The sequence below is a fragment of the Zootoca vivipara genome, chromosome 3 (genome assembly GCF_963506605.1).
Source record: "Zootoca vivipara chromosome 3, rZooViv1.1, whole genome shotgun sequence".
NCBI lineage: Eukaryota > Metazoa > Chordata > Lepidosauria > Squamata > Lacertidae > Zootoca > Zootoca vivipara.
The window spans coordinates 91,389,195-91,407,665 of NC_083278.1; the positions used below are offsets into that span (position 1 = coordinate 91,389,195).

The 18,471-nt window shown below is 47.6% G+C and overlaps 1 protein-coding gene across 2 annotated transcripts; it reads right to left on the bottom strand.

Annotated features, from left to right (window-relative positions):
- Positions 1–669: 669 nt before the first annotated feature.
- On the bottom strand, positions 670–17,901 carry HLX (H2.0 like homeobox). 2 transcript variants are annotated; one of them, XM_035111385.2, is made up of 4 exons: positions 17,134–17,901; positions 14,443–14,622; positions 13,321–13,505; positions 672–8,283 (listed from the first exon to the last, which is right to left on the bottom strand). In XM_035111385.2, exons 1-4 carry the CDS (start codon positions 17,663–17,665, stop codon positions 7,885–7,887), a joined length of 1,296 nt encoding a protein of 431 aa, XP_034967276.1. In that variant the 5' UTR covers positions 17,666–17,901; the 3' UTR covers positions 672–7,884. The 2 variants fall into 2 exon arrangements, with proteins under 2 accessions (XP_034967277.1, XP_034967276.1); XM_035111386.2 differs by lacking the exon at positions 14,443–14,622 and having other exon boundaries at positions 670–8,283; positions 17,134–17,878.
- Between the last annotated feature and the right edge of the window lie 570 nt (positions 17,902–18,471).

An 18,471-nucleotide genomic window follows, 5' to 3' on the forward strand; every position in this document is an offset into this window, starting at 1 on the left:
ATGAGTTTCTGGAATCAAGGGGGAACCACTGATCTAAAATATTCCACCGCTACTTTATTCAATGTCCCGCTGGTATCCTTCCCCCAACAATGGCGATACTACACTCGCTTACTTGGAAATAAATCCCACTGAACGTTGTCGGCCTTACTTCCACGAAAACGTCTCATGCGCGTTATACGTATAACTCTACTTTCTGCAGAGGAAATCGCTTAGCAGCGGTGTGGCCCGGAGACTCGTGTGTTTGAGACGACCAACCCGCCTCTAGTAGTCCTAGAGGTCGGTCAGGCTGATCCCAGGAAAATAATTTCAAGGAGATATGCTTCACATTTGAGGTCTCCTCTTCCTCCGATATATTTTTCAGATCTTTTCTTTTTGTAAACAAACAAACAAACAAACAATAAAATAAAATAAAATTCTGCAGATCGTTGAATCTTCAGTTTCCAACGCAACAAAGCCAATATATATGGATTTCCCTGGTTGTGTTCCTTCAATAACGTTTGGATAACTAGTTAGTTACTTTTATAATGCCATCCAAGGATGCATTCTCTGAAAAGAGCTTAGCTGCATTCAGTGAGCCTTAAGGTAAAGGTAAAGGTACCCCGGACTGTTAAGTCCGGTCGGGAACGACTCTGGGGTTGTAGCGCTCATCTTGCTTTACTGGCGGAGGGAGCCGGCGTTTGTCCGCAGACAGTTTTTCCGGGTCATGTGGGCAGCATGACTAAGCCGCTTCTGGCGGAACCAGAGTAGCGCACGGAAAAGCCGTTTACCTTCCCGTCTGTTTATCTACTTGCATTGGCGTGCTTTTGAACTGCTAGGTGGGCAGGAGCTGGGACCGCGTGACATTAAGCCCTACTGAGTTCCACAGGACTTACTCCCACATAACTCTCAGTAGAATTAAAGCCTTCACCGTCCTAATGAGCTCTAAGGTGCAATATTAGACACAGGCCGAAATGATACCCATATAAACTAATGGGGCCTGAACGTTTAGGAGCAGCACAGCCACACAGATCTTCTTAAATGTCACTATTTCTGTGTAACTGAGTGGTGAATCGAAATGTTAATTCCTAAAACATCGAACGATGCACCGTATTAGGTTGTATTTTTAATAGCAATGAAAAATACTCGCTATAGGGCGAGAATCACCTCAGTCCTTTATTTAGTGGCGTCCTGGTCCTTTCTCAGACGCTGGACTTTCTCGCCTTCACCTGCAATGAAAGGGACGCGCCAAACGCTTTCCTTTGACAAGCCGGATCGTCGCCAAAGCTGTTAGTGCACCACGTTGTTCCGAATCAGTCTTCCTAGAGCGGTTTTGCTGTTGATTAAGAGTCCTACTCTGGTTTGCCAGAAGTGGCTTTGTCATGCTGGCCACATGACCTGGAAGCTATACGCCGGCTCCCTCGGCCAATAATGCGAGATGAGCGCGCAAACCCAGAGTCGGTCACGACTGGACCTAATGGTCAGGGGTCCCTTTACCTTTTAAGAGTCCCCCTAGCCTGGGAGACTAACTTGCAGTTGGGCTACAATCTTACACACACACATACCGGTACTTAGGAGTAGATCCCTATCATATTCAATGGGGCTTACTCCCGGAGTAAACCTGTTTTGGAAATGTGCCAGTTCCCGCCCAACCTTAGGGACGTTTTCTCCGAAGGACGTCTCAGTTAGTTCTGCGGGACTTACTCCCTCGTAAATTTGCACAGGATCGTGATCTCAGCCCCAACACCACTTACCTACTAGGGACTGCGTCCGATTGAGTTTACGGTAGTAAGACTTACTCCCGAGTAAACATGCTTACGATTGCACTGCGGTATCTGAGGACTGTTTTTGTTCTGCAGTCCCTTCCATATACAGATATCTAGATAGATATATTTTAAAAAGCGAGGTCTCTCAGCTCCTGGAGTCGGGATTATATACACGTTTCCAACCCAGTGTGTCTGTGTGTTTGTAGACATGCAAACACATTGAATTGGAAGCGTGCATAATCCCCAGCTCAGGGTCTAGAAGACTTCCCTTAAAGAAATGAAAAAAAGACTTTCCTTAAAGAGAAAAAATAATAGCTTTCTATCATTTTAATCTGCCTGCGCAGCTCTTGAGGGACGCTTTGTGTAGGATAAAAAGCAAGCCTGCGAGGCCGTCCCCAAACCTTGCATTAATTCCAGATTATTGTGCCGTTGCCCGTTTCTTGACAGACAAATATGAAATTTGCAGGAGACACACCCTCACCAAAAAATGTTTCCTTGGCTTCGCTACGACAGCAACTATATTTGTGTGACTCCTTATTTTATACGTGTGTGTACAGTACGTACATATGCGCATGTATTCGGCAATTCGGTTTAGCAATCGGGCCCGATCCCGCCCATAAGCAGCGTTGCACCATTTATTTATTCTTTGGAATCTGAGCAAGTGGTTTTCAACCCTCTCCTTGAAATCAACAGGACTTTTTCAACATTTTTCACTTCAGCTGCACACAGAGGTCCATTGTGTTTCTGGAAAAGGGAGGGGGAAATGTTCGAATATTTATGAATATGAAATTATGGCATTCGAGGCTGGGGCTGCTGTAATATACCGAGCCCCCAAGTGAGCAGCGGTAGATGTTGTCTTTGGGGAGAAACCCCAGAGCCCCCCACTCACCGCAGATTGAGCCGAGGGCCCCCCAACGCAAGCTGGGCCGGCTCACCACATTTTGGAAGAAGGCATACACATCAACATCCAAAGTGGGGACGACCCCAAATCCCTTAAATATCATATAGTGCAGAGTCTAAAATTTCCTGCGCCATAACCAGCAAGGCTGAAATTCTTGAACGACTGAGACTCCATCCCCAATACCTATTCAATATCCTAATTTTAGGAGTTTACGCCTTTCTGTCCTGAGCGTGAACCCCCGAAGCGACTGAGAAACAGAGTTAATATTAAAAACAAGAACTTATTTAACCCCCCCTCCTAAACAGATGTGGAAACGGGCCGGCCCGGGACTCGCGCAAACGCCGAGCGCGCCGGGAAGGGACTCCCCTTGCATTTCAAAGCGCCTTGTTGTGTGTTTAAGATGGAGAGGCTACCCAGGAAAAAAGAATCATCACAGATTTCTATCTCGCTCTGACATAATGCTCCATGCGGGCGAGTCATCATGGAATCATATATATTGTATATAGCCTGTATATGCGAACTCTGGGATTTCCCTTCTTTGAAAAGTGCTTTTCGAGCGGCGCGCTATCGCGATTTCCCTTTGGTGCCATCCCAAAGGCAACACGTTCAATCCGGGAAACATTTCGATGCAGGTCAATCTCTTTGGACTAAAATTGTACCATTGACCGCCTGGATTCTTTTTGATTTCGTCGGGTCTTTTGACACTTATCCTACCTGGATATGGGGCAGTTTAAATATGTGGGAAGGCTCGCTCGTTGGGTCGAGTGAAACTCGCTTGCAATTACAGTACTTCCAAGATGAATTCAGCCTGATTGACCCCTCTCCAGCTCTTGAGTACCTGAAACTTAAATCTCAGTCCTTTTTCTGCGACAGAAGTCCCCCTTTTTCCTGAGAAGGGGCTCTGCCGCCAAACAGAGGATAAAGCTCGCCTCGTCTGCATCTCTGGTCGGAGAGTCCGGATCCTAAACGCCTTGTCTGGGAAATAAATCCCAGTCTTTGTGCCTTTCAGAGAAATGCGTGGAGCATCTGACTCTACGAAGCTTATACGAGGAACGTCATATTTCAAGATGAAAAGGGGCAATTAAAAAAATAATCAAAAGGTGATTTTTAAATTTGAGGGGGTTTTGCGATGGCGGATGTCTGCAGTGTGATCTTTTTGAGACGGACTCCTGAACCGGTTGCTTGCTAAATTGTCCTCCATCTCACCAGTCAAAATCAGAACAAAAAAACCGCCGAGATCGTAAGAACACACACCAGTGTGTGTTTCAAGTTGAAACACGTCAAGCACAACACGCCCGTGTTCGGTGGGGCTTCCTTTCTGGGAAGCGTGAACTGCGCTGCCGCGTCATTCCAGGCAATATGGAAAGTGGCTGGAGTCTGCTTAGTCCATTTATTCTTAACTCAATAAAATGACGCTTTGGGGAAAGGCCTAGGAACCGAATGAGTTCTATCCTTCATATTCTGTTTTCGTCCTTCAGATCTCCTAAACCAAAGACGAAGTCCCCGTTCTTAAAGAAACAGATATTTTTTTCGGTAGACTTTATATTTTAATAGACTCTGGAACCACCCCCACCGCTTGTATGGGAGGTTGAGGCAAACAAAGAGAATGAGGAATTTGTTTTGTGGTGTGTATGTGTGTATTTTGTCTTACTTTCCTGCGAAGCCAGGAAAAAGTCAGATTGGAAAATATCACTTCCTGGCTAAACCACGAGAACTCTACCTTATGCACCCTGAAGTAAGTCCAACTGAGTTCAGCAAGGCCAACTCTCCAGCCAGAGCTCAGAAGATAACAACGCCAGTTTACAGGCACCTAGAATCATAGATTCATAGAGTTGGAAGAGACTACAAGGGTCATCCAGTCCAACCCCCTGCCAAGCAGGAAACACCATCAAAGCACTCTTGACATATGCATGTCAAGCCTCTGCTTAAAGACCTCCAAAGAATGAGACTCCACCCCACTCCACCTGTTGGACGCTTTGGAGCGCCTGCCTGGGTTTCTAGTTCAATCTGCAACTAATTTAGATTGGACTTTCCACTCTCTTTTGCGCTTTTATAATGGAGGGCCATATTTCTGCTGAGCCAGAGAAGGGTGGCCCGCTTACAGCTGGAAGAACAAGAACTCATCTAGCCAGCAAACAGATCGGGTGGCTCGGATCGAATTATAGAAATTATGTGGAGGCTCCGTTTAGCTGCTATTATTAGGTTCATTGCCTGGGGGAGGAAGAAGTCTATAGGAAGTCAGACTCTCGTTGCTTTGCTCAACCACGGAGGAAGTAGACTAGGCCAACTGGTGGGAACCGATGACGCCTTCTGTGGACTTCTTCCGCTGGTGTTCCTCAACCTCCTTGGGTCCTCCGATGCTGTTGGACTACAAGGTCCATCATGCCCAAGACAGTATAGCCAATGGACACGGATGATGAGAGTTGTAGTCCAGCAACATCTAGGGACCCAACATGGAAGTCCAGGCGTGTGAACCCTTTGGACTGGATCCAGACTTGAGTCATCCTTTAGAGCAGACCCACTGAAATCAATGGGACTCGTTTGTCACGGCTAACTAAAACTTCATCTGTTTCAGTGGATCTGCTCTCAAGAACGAGTAAGTTTGGCTCGGAATTTCTGAACCTTTAATTTGAGCCAGATAATTAGCAGGTTCTTTTGCCTAACCCGGGGAAATCTCCAGAGCTCGTGCGAATACCGGTAATACCGATCTGTCTCGTGGGCTTGCATGGCATAGCTGCCAAGTTTTCCCTTTTCTCATGAGGAAGCCTATTCAGCATAAGGGAATTTCCCTTAAACAAAGGGGGAACTTGGCAGCTATGTTGCATGGAGATTCAGCACGGGTAACAGACGCATTCATAGAGTGCATTGTCGGGAGAAGGGGACGAGAGAGAGAGAGGGAGAGGGCTAGCTTTCAGTCTTAATTTAATTTCCAGTTTGTGATTCAGGTAGTAATTCAGGTGGGGAGCTCCACCTATTTTTAAGATTTATCCCCTACAAATTTGGTTGTAATCTAAGAGCGTTACTATTTTAGTGATGCTGCTTCATTTAGATGTTGAATCCTTTTATCTTCAGCATAAAATAAACACATTGACTCAAATATTCTTTCCACAGGGTTCAACAAGACGTAGGATTCATTCTAGTGCATTCAGAAATTCCTCTGTGTTCCATAGGACTTATTCCTCGGTAAGCATGCCTACTCAGAAGTAAGATCTATTGAATTCAATGATGCTTACTCCCAGGTAAGTGCAGAAAGGGCTGCAGACTAGCTTCTAACTCCAGGGGCATGAGATCCAGTTGCTTAGAAACTGTTCTTAGGATTGCCTGTGTGGCACCAATTCTTTTATTTTAAACATTTCTGTTGGGTTTAATATTAAAACATTTATTATGATGGCAGCTTTCAACTATAATAAAGCCACATCTACCAGAAATAAAAAAAAAACGAGAAAGGTGACAGCCCCTAAGTGATCAGTTATATTTAAATGCAATTTCTTATTTAACCAATTAAAAGAAAAGGACCCTACTTCCTGCAGTGTAAGATCATCTAAGGTCCACTAAACGTTTAGAAGCGTAAACGAGCAAAGTGAAAGCATACCAACTGTGGCTTCCTCAGCTCAAGAACTGAAGCTGATTTAGCCCACAAAATTTCTATTTGATGTTTAAAATTATTTTTAAAGCAGTCATCTAAAGTGGAATATCTGTTCCTGCTGCTGATACAGTGAGTGAGAATTGGGGAGGGGGGGAGTGTTGAATCTAGGGCAGGGAATATGTGGCCCTCCATGGGCACAGCCAAGATCCACAAATATTACTGAAAAGCATTGAAATTACTCAATTATCTGAGGTTCTGCCCCCCCCCCTTTAGCAGAAGCCTGCCCCACGTGATGTCATCTTTATGGGGTGATTTCCTTTAAAAAATGCTCAACAACTTTGGCTGCCCACCCCCCAACAAATATACTGGCTATGCCCATGTGGCCCTTTAAATGTTGCTGGACTACCATTTCCATCATACCTGGCTATGGCTGATACTGATGGCAATTGGAGTCCAACAACATTTGGTGAGCCACAGGTTTTCCACCTCTGAGAGCGAGAGAAAAAAGGCTTCAGTCAAGGAGTTGTCTCACTGCAAGTGGATTAACCATTAAAGAAGCACGTGCTTAAAGGTATCGTGGGAAGGGGGGCACCACACAAAAAAATTCCATTACTGGATTTTTAACATTAATAGTCACAAATTGCTCAGCTGAGCGTTCATTTTCTCAGTTGAAGTATATTAAAAATCCCAACAGAACGACTATGGCAATAGGGCTCTACTAAGTAGGTGTGTTATGTAAAATTAATTCTGAGGATCTGATCAAATACTTTGCAATTTGAAAAAAAAGTAGGATACATTTTTCCAAATATAAATAAAGTGGAAGTATACTATAATAAACATTATTTTCCATCTTAACTGTAGGTTTTGTTTCATTTTGGAAAATATTTTTTTATTTTATGATTTATTATTGTTTATATTTTGAATTAGATATGTATGAGGGTACCAAAACCTCTTTTTTATATACTATTTTCATTTCTTTCCATGGTACAGATGATCATTCGGAGCCTCTAAAGGTCTTAATTGTGTCCCAGTTGTGGATCAACCCAACTAGGCTGCTCTATCTAGTAACAAAACCAGACATCACAAATTAAACAAACAATTTATTTACAGTCTACTTTTCTGTTCTTTTTTTCAGTGCAGTATTTCTTGGCCAGATTACACAAAGCAACACATTTTGGCAAGGGGTTGGGGTTGGTGAAATACTTCACATTGTGAATGAGGGAAGGCAGGTGGGGGGGTTAGAGAAGGACAAAGAAGAAGACATGGTCTCTGTGATTTCCTGGACCCGGGAAGGCTCCTCTGCCAGCGAAGCATGGGAAAGGTCTCCCCTGAGCTACTTCTGTGAGTTTACTTTCTATTAGATCCTGAGGCTCTTAGCTGAACAGGACTGCCCTCCCCCCAGAGCCCACTCACTGCTGTGGGCTGATGCCCTACATAGTTCAAGAAACCTCTGATCTTCCCACCTGCAGCAGAGGTTAGTACCCCAAATCTGGCAGTTCAGAGGTAGTTTACCTCATAAAAAAATAACATATTTCCTAGGGGTTATTGTACCCCACACCCACCTGCAGTTAGGGGGTGCTACTATTTCCCAAACGGGACGATCACTCGGCTTTTTGGCAGCTTCCCAAACAGACAGCTGGTTCTTTGAGAGGCAGTCACGGGGAGTCCCGTAAGCAAAAAGAGGGCTCCAGGCGCCTCAGAGGTTCTCTGCCTTGGTCCAGGCCTGTGGGAGCCAAAGGTGGCTCAGGGTGAACTGCAGTCTCCGATCCGGACAGGTGTTGCAGCTCGGGGCTGTGCCTTTGCAGGGCCTGCTCGGTGTCGGCCCCCACCTCAGTCCGTTCCGCATCGCTGCCAGGCTCCAGATCCAGGGATTCAGCCTCGCTGCTTTCGCTCTCGCCTTCTGAGCGGCTAGGGCTGTGCTCCGCCTCTCCCTCAACTGTGGGCACAGCGCCCCCTGCTGGCTTCTCTTCTGGCTCCTTCTCTTTGTCCTTTTGCGCCTGCGCCTCCTTGGAGTGCCTCCACTTCATGCGCCTGTTCTGGAACCAGACTTTCACCTGCAAGTGAACCACAGAGCAGAGACACACAGGGCATCAGATGGGGGGGGCTGAGCCGAGACTGCAATTCTCCCCCTCCCAAAATCCAGGGCACCACTAACTTCCAGCCCATGTTCTTGTACCCCTGGCCCAGAGATATAAAAATAAGGAATGTATGTTTTAAAAGAGTAAAGCATTCTAGTCTTCATGGGCATAGGAAAATAAGTAAAATTCAGGCTTAAATTCTGAACACGTGTGAAATATTGTGTTTTATGAGTGTAGAGAAAATATTTTCTCCGTCCACAACTTAGCTACCGGTATATTATACTACACCCCCCCCCATTCCCTACTCCAATACTTTTTGCCACCACAGGAATCATGGGCACTTGATCCCATTGTGCTGGATAAATCTGGGAAAGAGGGGCCCACAAGCCCAAGCTTAAGCAGAAATGAGCAGATCTGAATTTAATAAGAAAAACATTCATTTCCAGTTTTCGAAGAAAAATGAATTAAAGAAGTTAGGAAGTATGTTCAATAGAGACAGATTTATTATTACTCTAGCCTCTCTTATTTTGATCTTTTAAAATAATTACCTTAAATTAAAACAGTTATGTCAAAAAAAATTGAAATAGGGGGGGGGGATGACCGTAAATGCAGTGCCAATCCTACTGTTTACTCAGAAGCAAGCCCTACAGATTTCAGTGGAACTGCTAGGCAAGTACACACACAATTGCAGTCCAAAGATGTTTACTCTTTACTTAGTAATCTCCTCCCTAAACCCACTTGGGTATTCTGTTGAAATTCGTGGGACCTACACTCAAATGATAATATGTCTAGGATTCCTGTATTAATCTGGAAGAGGTGTTTTCCTGGCAACAAGCCATAAAATCCCCATTGAGGTTTTTCTTCTCTGCCGCAGGAATCCTTTGTAGTTCTCTCTTGGGGTTGAGTATATTGAATGGATACACGTCAATTAAAAAGGAAAAGGAAAAGAAAGCCAGTCTGATGGAACAAAGGACCTTGCATCCAACTCAGATGCTCCCTCAGAACAACTCACTGGGATTAATGGGCCAAAGTGAGTCGATTTCAATGGATGTACTTGGAATAGATCTAAATGCTGAATCAACAACTCATTGTAGTAGTACATGGATAGCAGTTGCTATCCCTGCACATGTAGGCAAATATCAACCATTCATTAAGGAAGTGATCTTTTGAAACCAATGTGCCTATAGTTTATTAGGCTTTCCACATTGTCACAATAGAACAGCTCAGTCCCTTATTCCCCACACCCTCCAATCTCATGGCCCCCCCTCTCTTTTTTAGCTGAAAGTATTTTTATTACTGATATTTAGTTGTTTACCATGCTCTACAGCTTTGCAAGCTCACATAAGGGTTAGGATAAATTATTGCCAATTTTCTACTGCAGTCCCAGATTCACTGCGGCCAGACTAGCCAGCAGACCAGCTGCACTTTGAAATCAAAGTTGCTGGCTTTGTGGCTGGTCTCTAATATTCCATAGACGAATGGTACTTGAACAGAAATATGTTAACACTGACAATTTGGGGCTGCACTTCTTGATGTATGTGTGTCTTGTCCAAATGACAGTAGGATTGTCTTTATAGAAACCAAGGGCACGGACCCAGCCCAAGTTAAGCTCTTTCAAACCCCACTGCTTTCAACCAGGAGAGAGTTAGGCTGCAATCCCATGCACACTTTCATGGAAGTGAGTCCCATTGGAGTCAATGGGGCTTACTTCTGAGCCAATGCGCATGATCACACTGGTAAACATATATGAACTCTCCCACTGAAATCAGTGGGGCTGGAGTGTGCATGGTTTTGGCTGGATCATGTCCTAGATGTCTCCTTTATTTGTGCTTGTTCTCTTAGGTGCAAGAGGTTACATAATATTGATTTGTTTATATTTGATTAATGTATTTATTTGGTAGATACAGATTTAGCAGCTATAGATGACTGCCTTTCTCAAGTTCAGTGGTCACAATTATACAGTTTTCAACATGGTGAAGTCTAATCCTGCATTGGATTGGGCCCCACTGTATAGAAAGCCAAAACTCTCATGATCAGTAGGACATGCACAGCGCTACAGTCACAGCGTATTCTTAATAATAATAATAATTTATTATTTATACCCCGCCCATCTGGCTGGGTTTCCCCAGCCACTCTGGGTGGCTTCCAACAGAAGTATTAAAATACAATAATTTATTAAACATTAAAAGCCTCCCTAAACAGGGCTGCCTTCAGATGTCCTCTAAAAGTCTGGTAGTTGTTTTTCTCTTTGACATCTGGTGGGAGGGCGTTCCACAGGGCAGGTGCCACTACCGAGAAGGCCCTCTGCCTGGTTCCCTGTAACTTGGCTTCTCGCAGTGAGGGAACCATCAGAAGGCCCTCGGCACTGGACCTATATGCCCCCTCATCTCACAAAATATAGTCATGAGCTTAATCCTAACCATGTATACTCATAAGCCTATTGAATTCAATGGGGCTTACTCTCAGGGGTTGTAACCTAATTTATCCTGTTACTTTTGGTGCACCCTGAAGCATAATTCTGTATATGTTTACTCAAAAGTATTGATTGGTTGCTTCTGAAAATTAAATTAACTTTAATTGGATTGGGACCAATTTATACACTGGTAACCTGGTCCTTTTTAAAGGTAGGGTACAGCATATAATTATGTTAACATGAATGAAAATAGTACATGTGGTACAATAGTTAGTGTGTCCAGGTTTCAAATCTCCACTCAGCCCTTAAACTCACTGGGTGAGCTTGGGCCTGTCACTCGCTCTCAGCCTAACCTATCCTGCAGGGTTGTTGTGGGGATTAAATAAGAACTATGGACCGCCTCTCCTGGTATGCCCCGCAGAGGACCTAAAAGTCCATAAATAACAACACTTTGGAGGTCCCAAGCCTCAAGGAGGTTAGATTGGTTTCAGCTAGGGCCAGGGCCTTTTCAGCACTGGCCCCAACATGGTGGAATGCTCTGTCACAAGAGACTAGGGCCCTGCGGGATTTGACATCTTTCCACAGGGCCTGCAAGATGGAGCTGTTCTGCCTGGAACTTCGGCTTAGACTCACTCTGACCCCTTTTATGGGATTTGGTATATAAATTTTTCCTTGGCTTTTTTGCTGGCCAATGTAGGACCAGCATGGATAGCTGGCTCGAGTGAGTATCTGATGTTTCCTCCCTTTATGGTCTTGATTTATGCGTTTCCATGCGCTGCTCTGGTTCACCAGAAGCGGCTTAGTCATGCTGGCCACATGACCCGGAAGCTGTCTGCGGACAAACGCGGCTCCCTCGGCCTATAGAGTGAGATGAGTGTGCAACTCCAGAGTCATCCTCAACTGGACCTAACGGTCAGGGATACCTTTACCTTTACTAAAATGAGGCTGCATTTTAAGCTGTATTTTAAGCCGTATTTTAATTAACTGTTTGTTGTTGTTTTTCTTTTTTCTATTACGTTTTATTGTAATTCATGTTTGGTGTTGGCTGCCCTGAGCCCAGCTCTGGCCGGGGAGGGTGAGGTATAAATAAAAAAATATTATTATTTATTATTACTACTACTATGCAATCCACCTTCAACTCCTTAGAGAAAAAGGCGGGATGTAAAAGAAATGAATGAATAAATAAACGTTCCTCAGTACACCTTAACATTCTGTGTGTATTCAGGAAGAAATATATTCCAGTATATTTCCCTAGACTCCGAAAAACACACACCACAAACATATAGCCTTAGATGCTATTACACCACTCAGGTTCTATTGCCAAGGGGAAATATTCTCTGTGTGCAAGGGATTTAATCCCTCCTATAGAATATTTTCCATTACAACGAAATAAGGGGCTGGAAAAGTACTTTGAAACATCCCTTGAGGATGTCCATGAGTCCTGCTGGACTGTTCTACAGCTCATTCGAGGGTGGGGAGAGGCTGGTCTCTCAAGGAGAAAGGCGTTTGGCTTGCAAGATTTTGCACCCACAAGCAGCATTTGTGTTTTTTTCAGCCCCACACCTCAACCTTGTCCAACAGTCAGCAGCCTGCCTCCAAAGTAGCATTTCACAAGGTCGAAATATCACACGGCCTCCCCGCTTCTTTAGTTGAGTTTCCTACCACGACAGCACTTCACAGTTAAAGCCCCCAATCCTCATCTCCCATCGCAGCCAATTTCGTCCTTCCTCGCTGGCTTTTCCCACTCACAGCCAAAATAAACACTCCGGGTGTAACTGACATAAATCTTCGCGTGAACTTCTGGTCCCTTCCCCCCCCTTTGCTCGCTTCAGCAAATCGACATGTATTTACTGCATTACTAAGCGCGAAGCAATGTGAAGGTACCTCATTTTAACGCTGCAATACTTTACAAATCAAGCCGGAGGCGGGGGGGGGGGTGAGGAGCACAAGTATCTCAATGCCTCTCTTCTCTCCTCCTGCCCACGGTTGTCTAATCCTCTCGGTTCCAAACGCGCAGCCCGATCCTTTGCTGATTTCCCACCAACAGTGCGGCTGAACGCAAAGGGGGCTAGCTGCTCACAATATTGCAATGGTGGGAGGGGAAGAAACCTCCGCTTTGGTTTATTACGCGGAAGCAAACCCAAACAAACTCGGCAAAGAAAGATGTAAGAAGCGATTCAGAGGAACTTATCTTGGAGTAAATATGCACAGGGTCGAGCGCACGCTTTGCAGGGAAATCCTAAACATGCCCTGGATTGCAGCCTTAGTGGACGAGGTTACGGTTTATTTTACTACGTGGGTTCTCTACTTCAAGAAAGCTTATACCAGTTTTTAAGGCGGCGTAAGACTCGTGTGTGTGTGTGTGTGTGTGTGTGTGTGTGTCACCCCTACTTCTCTGGAATTTGTAAAACATCATAAAGATGATGATGATGATTAAAGGTCTGCCCTCTTGGAATAAAGGGGAAATGTCCTCTCATCTAGACTTTTACTGATACTACATTTCACTGATTGTTGGGTTAACCCGATCCTAACCTTGCGATGCCCGTTTTTGTTTCCTTGGCGCGTCGAACCAGGGGTCCGCGCCCCGCGCAAGCGCTTACCTGCGCGTCCGTGAGTCCCAGCATGGCTGCCAACTGCTTTCTGTCCGGTTTGGTGACGTACTTCTGGATTTCGAAGCGCTTCTCCAAGCCTTTCCTTTGGAGATTGGAGAAAACCGCTCGGGACCACGAGCGCTTCCGCTTGTAGGTCTGAGGCAGCGTGTCTTTGGTGAGCACCGCGTAAGGCCCTGCAGGGTGGAAGGAAGGCACCAAGGAAGAAGGAAGGGGGAGGGAGGAATGGAGGGAGAGGGAGAGAGAGAGCGAGAGCGCATGAATGAGGGGTCGGGGCGCCGAAGAAGCAAAAGGCGAAGCGCGTTCAGTGGGGCGCACTGGTAGCCCAACACCTTCAGGATTCGGGCGCTAATAAAAGACCCATGGGTCTCTTACGGATAATCCTAACAATAGATTTCACCTTCTTTGCAAAATAACACTTAACGGGTACTCTCGATTTATTTCAAAGCACTCACCCCACCCTCCCATCCCACTTTATAATTCCGCACATGAATTCGACCTTTATTTTAATTTTAGGCACCGTTAGTGTTGGAGATCAGGTCTATTCAAGCTCGTGTCCCCATATATGTATCCCCTCCCATTCCCTGATTCTTCCTGAAGGTGAGCTACCTGTAAACTCCTGACTTTCTAAACGTCACCTACTTCTCTTTACAATAAGCAGCCCGTGGATCCCATTGGAACTTTTCTTCCAAGTATGAACAGCCTTTTTAAGATTGATTTTAGGCAAGGCCGAGGGGGGCCAAATTCTCGCAAGCACCCCCTCTCAATCCTCAAGACTCTCTCTCTTACCACACCGTTCCTACTACACGGTAAGGAGCTGGGCACTCACAGCCCGCCTGCCCCCACCGCCACAGAAAACTCTCAATGGCGCCCATACCGCGATCCTAACGATCGCGCGCTTGTTAGGATCGGGCGCTGCGGAGCCTAATCGACCCTTCTGCAGGTTTGCTTGGCCGTAAGTCCCATGGACTCCCACGGCCCTTACTCCCAAGTAAACCGCGCGCGTTCCTGGGAATACGATCGCCGGAGAGCAGAGAGAAAGGATGCCTTGGGGCAGAAGGGGGTCGCCCCGTGAGCGCTGGGTGCGAGTTTAAAAGAAGGGTGCGTCTGTACCTGGAAAAGTGTCTTGAAACTGGTGCTGAACGGAATTCCTTGGGGTTGTGTTTAAAGGCCCCAGGACCGCGGAGGTCTCGTTAATGGGCTCTAGAGACGCGAAGAACTGGCCGGCCGGAGGCTGTAAGGCGGGGAGATGAACCCCAGATGGGCGGCTGGTGGTTAATAAGGAAGTCAAATCTGCGGGCACAGGAACAAGGAGAGCTCGGTTACAGAAGAAGGCAAGGAGAGAGAAAAGGCGCACGTTCCCTGAAGCCAGGTTAAGGCAGCTTAGACTCTGGGCAGAATTGGTCTTACGGAAAGGCCCTTCTTTGGGATCCCCCGCCCGGTCGTGCCTTTTGCTTCCCTCACTTGGAAACACAGGGAGCCACTCCTGCTGTTCTTGGGGAGCCTCCTGCTCATTTGCTGAGAGGGGGCTCCATTTCTAACCCCCCCCCAAAGTCCTACCCTGCCGGGTGCGCGGCTTCTCAAACAGACGGGAAGAATGGTGGGCTTTTGCACGACGTTATTGGACGGTGGTGAGGCTGCTAATTACACCCAGAAGGAGCACCATTCCGTTCAATGGTTTTACTCCCGAGTAAATGTGTGCGGAGCCTCGGAGCTGCCTCTTCCACTCACACCCACCCACGGTGTTACAGAGATTTTATTTTATTTTTGACTTGGAAGCGAGCCCTCCCCCTCCCCCGTCCAGTTGAAAGCAATGGGACTATCCTCCCGGGTAAACCTTCTTAGGTTCAGGATGCGGGTGGTGGGTTGTTGTGGTTTTGCTTAGGATGGGTTGCAATCGCCAACTTTTTTCCTGCGGGTGTACTGCGGACCGAAGTCGAGAAGTAACCCAGAGAACTAAACCTGCGGCTCTGCCCCGTTACCATGGCAGGTTTGATGGGAATAAATGGGAACATTAACTCCCCTCAATGAAGCGCTTTGGCTCGGGGTGGTTTGAACGATCCTCCTATTCCGCAAGGTCCAGGGCAGAAGGTGTTGGGACTGGAGAAAGAACAAGGAAGAAGCAAAGGGGATTGGCGGATCAGAGCAGAATCTCCAAACCAACATTATTGGGGTATAGAGGCGCTTTACCGTGAAAACGCAAGCCCTTCTCTCAGCACCCCCGCCCCCGTTAAAAAGTTGCGTTCACTCTCTGTCATTATTAGTTTCACTAACAGGTCTGGATTGAGCTCCCGCTCGTGATCCGGCACACTTTTAACCCGACACTCTTGGATTTATGTCCGAAGGGAATGGCGAACCCATTGACTTTGCAGAGAAGTTCCGTTGGGGTCAAGGGATTTTTTTTTTAGCCAAGCGTGTATAGGACGATTTGGGGCCCACTGAGTTTTGATCCAAGCGATTTGCCTTAGCTACGGAGTGGATCTGGCACGGTTCCGAGAGAGAATAATAACAATAACAACAGCAACAACAATCATGACTTGGGGGGGGGGGGTTCTCAAAAATCCCATTGGAAGGGAAGAGGTCTGTCTATGAGTCACCCTCGGAATTCAAGCGTTGGCGACCCATTTACCAAATGGAAAAGTGAAACCACCTTAGGTACAGTTCCTATTTGTTCGCATCAGTGGGAATATTTAGCCCTGACTGCAATGGGATATTCTTTTCATCCAGTGCCCCAGGCCTCCATGCTATAGTTGGCAGTCTTTGGGGTAGATATGCCCCCAATGTCATTTTCTCTCTCGTCCAGACCCCACTACCCCAAAGATCAATCCCAAGATTGAGCTTGTTTGGGGATGGGACAAAATAAATAAGTAGATGATTTAGTCGCACTGGATTCAAAAGAAAGTGAGCTTAAGCATGCTTTCACTGCAATGTCGAAATCCAAGAAACCTACTCCCAAGTAAATACGTGCCGGAACAGGGAGGCTGGTGGTAGCTTCTGTTTGCTGCTGCTGCTGCTGCTGCTGCTGCTTTCTGAAACTTTTAGTCAAGCCGATTGCTCAACTGTGAGTTCCGTTGAGCAACAAACAGCACAAATATGAAGGCGCTGGGTTCCTTCCCCACCCGAAGAACACGTCGATTACGCGATGAAACTTACATTTCACTCAGCGCAAATACTCGGGGTTGCACCTACCTATCCACGAACCGGTGAAGGCCGCCAGAACCACCCTTTCTCCTGAGAACATTAGAAGCGCCCAGCCGGATCAGACCAAAGGCCAATCCAGCCCACTGTGGCCAACTCAGATGCGGGGGGGGGGGCGGCATCCACATGAAGGGCAGGGGCGAAATAACGCTCGCCTTCCTGGCTAGGGTACCCACCACAGCCCTTCTCCAGGGGCTCTGAAATGCCAGGAACTGAACCGGGCTGTCATTCTTCTAAGGCACTAATCTTTTAAATTATGGACGTGGCTATCATTTAATATTTCCATACATATAATTCCGGGAATCAAACTCCGAAATCGGAGGGGTTTGCCTATCTGTCTCACTGCCTCCCTATTTAATTATCCATAGAGTCATGCATTTTTATACAGATACAGACACACGCACGAGATCAATACAGCTATGAGAACGATCGACGGCGAAATTGCGCTCAACGTCCATTGGAATGAATGAGGTTCCCTGTCAATCCGCACAAACCCCTTTCCTACTTCAGAAGCAGGACTCCTTAAATTCACCAGTGGGGTGGGAATGGGGAAGAGGATGGGGATTTTAAAAATAAAATAAAATAAACTCTCGGCTTTCTCTCTACCTCTCAGCGTGTTGCTTTCCTTGAGTTTCGGGTCAAACTCGGCGGATAAAATGCGATCAATCCCAAACTTCAAGTCTTTACTAGAGGGCGCGGGCGCCGAGCCGGGATGAGTCTGGTGGCTGGGGCCCCTGCCTCCTCCGGGAGAGCGGTGCTGCTGCTGCGGGTGAGGGTGGTGGAAAGCAGCGGAGAGAGGCGACAGGCGGGCGGGGAAGGCGACGGCCCCGTCGGGGGCCACCAGGGGCGTGGGCCGGAGCGGGGAGGCCGCGGCGTGGAACTGCGAGTGGGCATGCACGGCCCCGAGGTGCGCGGCCAGCGCGGCCGACGAGGGCGCTCCGGGCAGCCCATCTACCGACGACGTCTCCCCGGCGGCGCTGGCGGCGGCGGCGTGCAGAATGTCCGCGATGCAGAAGGAAGGTTTCTTGAGCCCCGACGGATCCAGCGGGAAGCAGCCGGGCCCTGACGGGGCGCAGTAAGCCGCCGACCACAGGTTGAAGTTGGATGCGTAAAAGGGCGTCAGGCCGGCCGTGTACATCCTGCCGGGGCCCAGGGAGAGCCCTCCACGCCCGGCTCCTCCTGCTGCTACTACTACTGCCGCTGGAGCCGCAGGCCCGCCCGAGGGAAAGTTCAGCGGCCGTCGAATGAAGATCGTCAGCGCCCGAGTGCCTCTCGGCCTGCGCGCATCGCTGGGGGAGCCGAGCTGGGACACGCAGCGCTGTGCTAGGCAAGCCGGCGGCGGGGAAAGACAGGCGCGTCAAACAAAATAACAACAACTAGGCGCGGGGGAGGCGCCGCCGCGCCAGAAACTCCCCTCTCGAGGAGGAGGAGGGAAACGCGGCGAAAAGGAAAAGGAGCCGCCCGCCCACATCGCTCCGCCAAGCAGCGCCTCCCCCCGAACCGAGGGTTTTTTTCTTTCTTTTTTCCCTCCTTCGAATGCAGCGTAAAAAGAGCAAACACTTCTCCTGGCAGCGGATTGGGCGGCCGAGGACCAATCGGAGGAGCGGAGGTGTAGCCGAGGAGGGAAGAAGGGGCGGGGGCTCAAAAGCCTGGTTCCCTGTAATGGCCCTTCTGTCAAAGGACGAGGCGCAAAGAGGTCCGACGCAGGGCTGCCCTGCCTTTCTTCCCGTTTCCTGGAGGCGGTGAACAATCCGGATTCAATTCACATTCCTCCCAACGCCGGTTTCAAAGAGGAAGAGGGGGCGAGGAGGTCTCGTTAGCGGGGGGGGGGGGTAGCTGAACTACGATTCTCACCATCCTGGACCTTTGACCATTTAGGGTAGGGGCTGATGGGAGTCAGAGTCCAGCAGTATCAGGCGCTGCCACAGATTTTCGATCTCTATA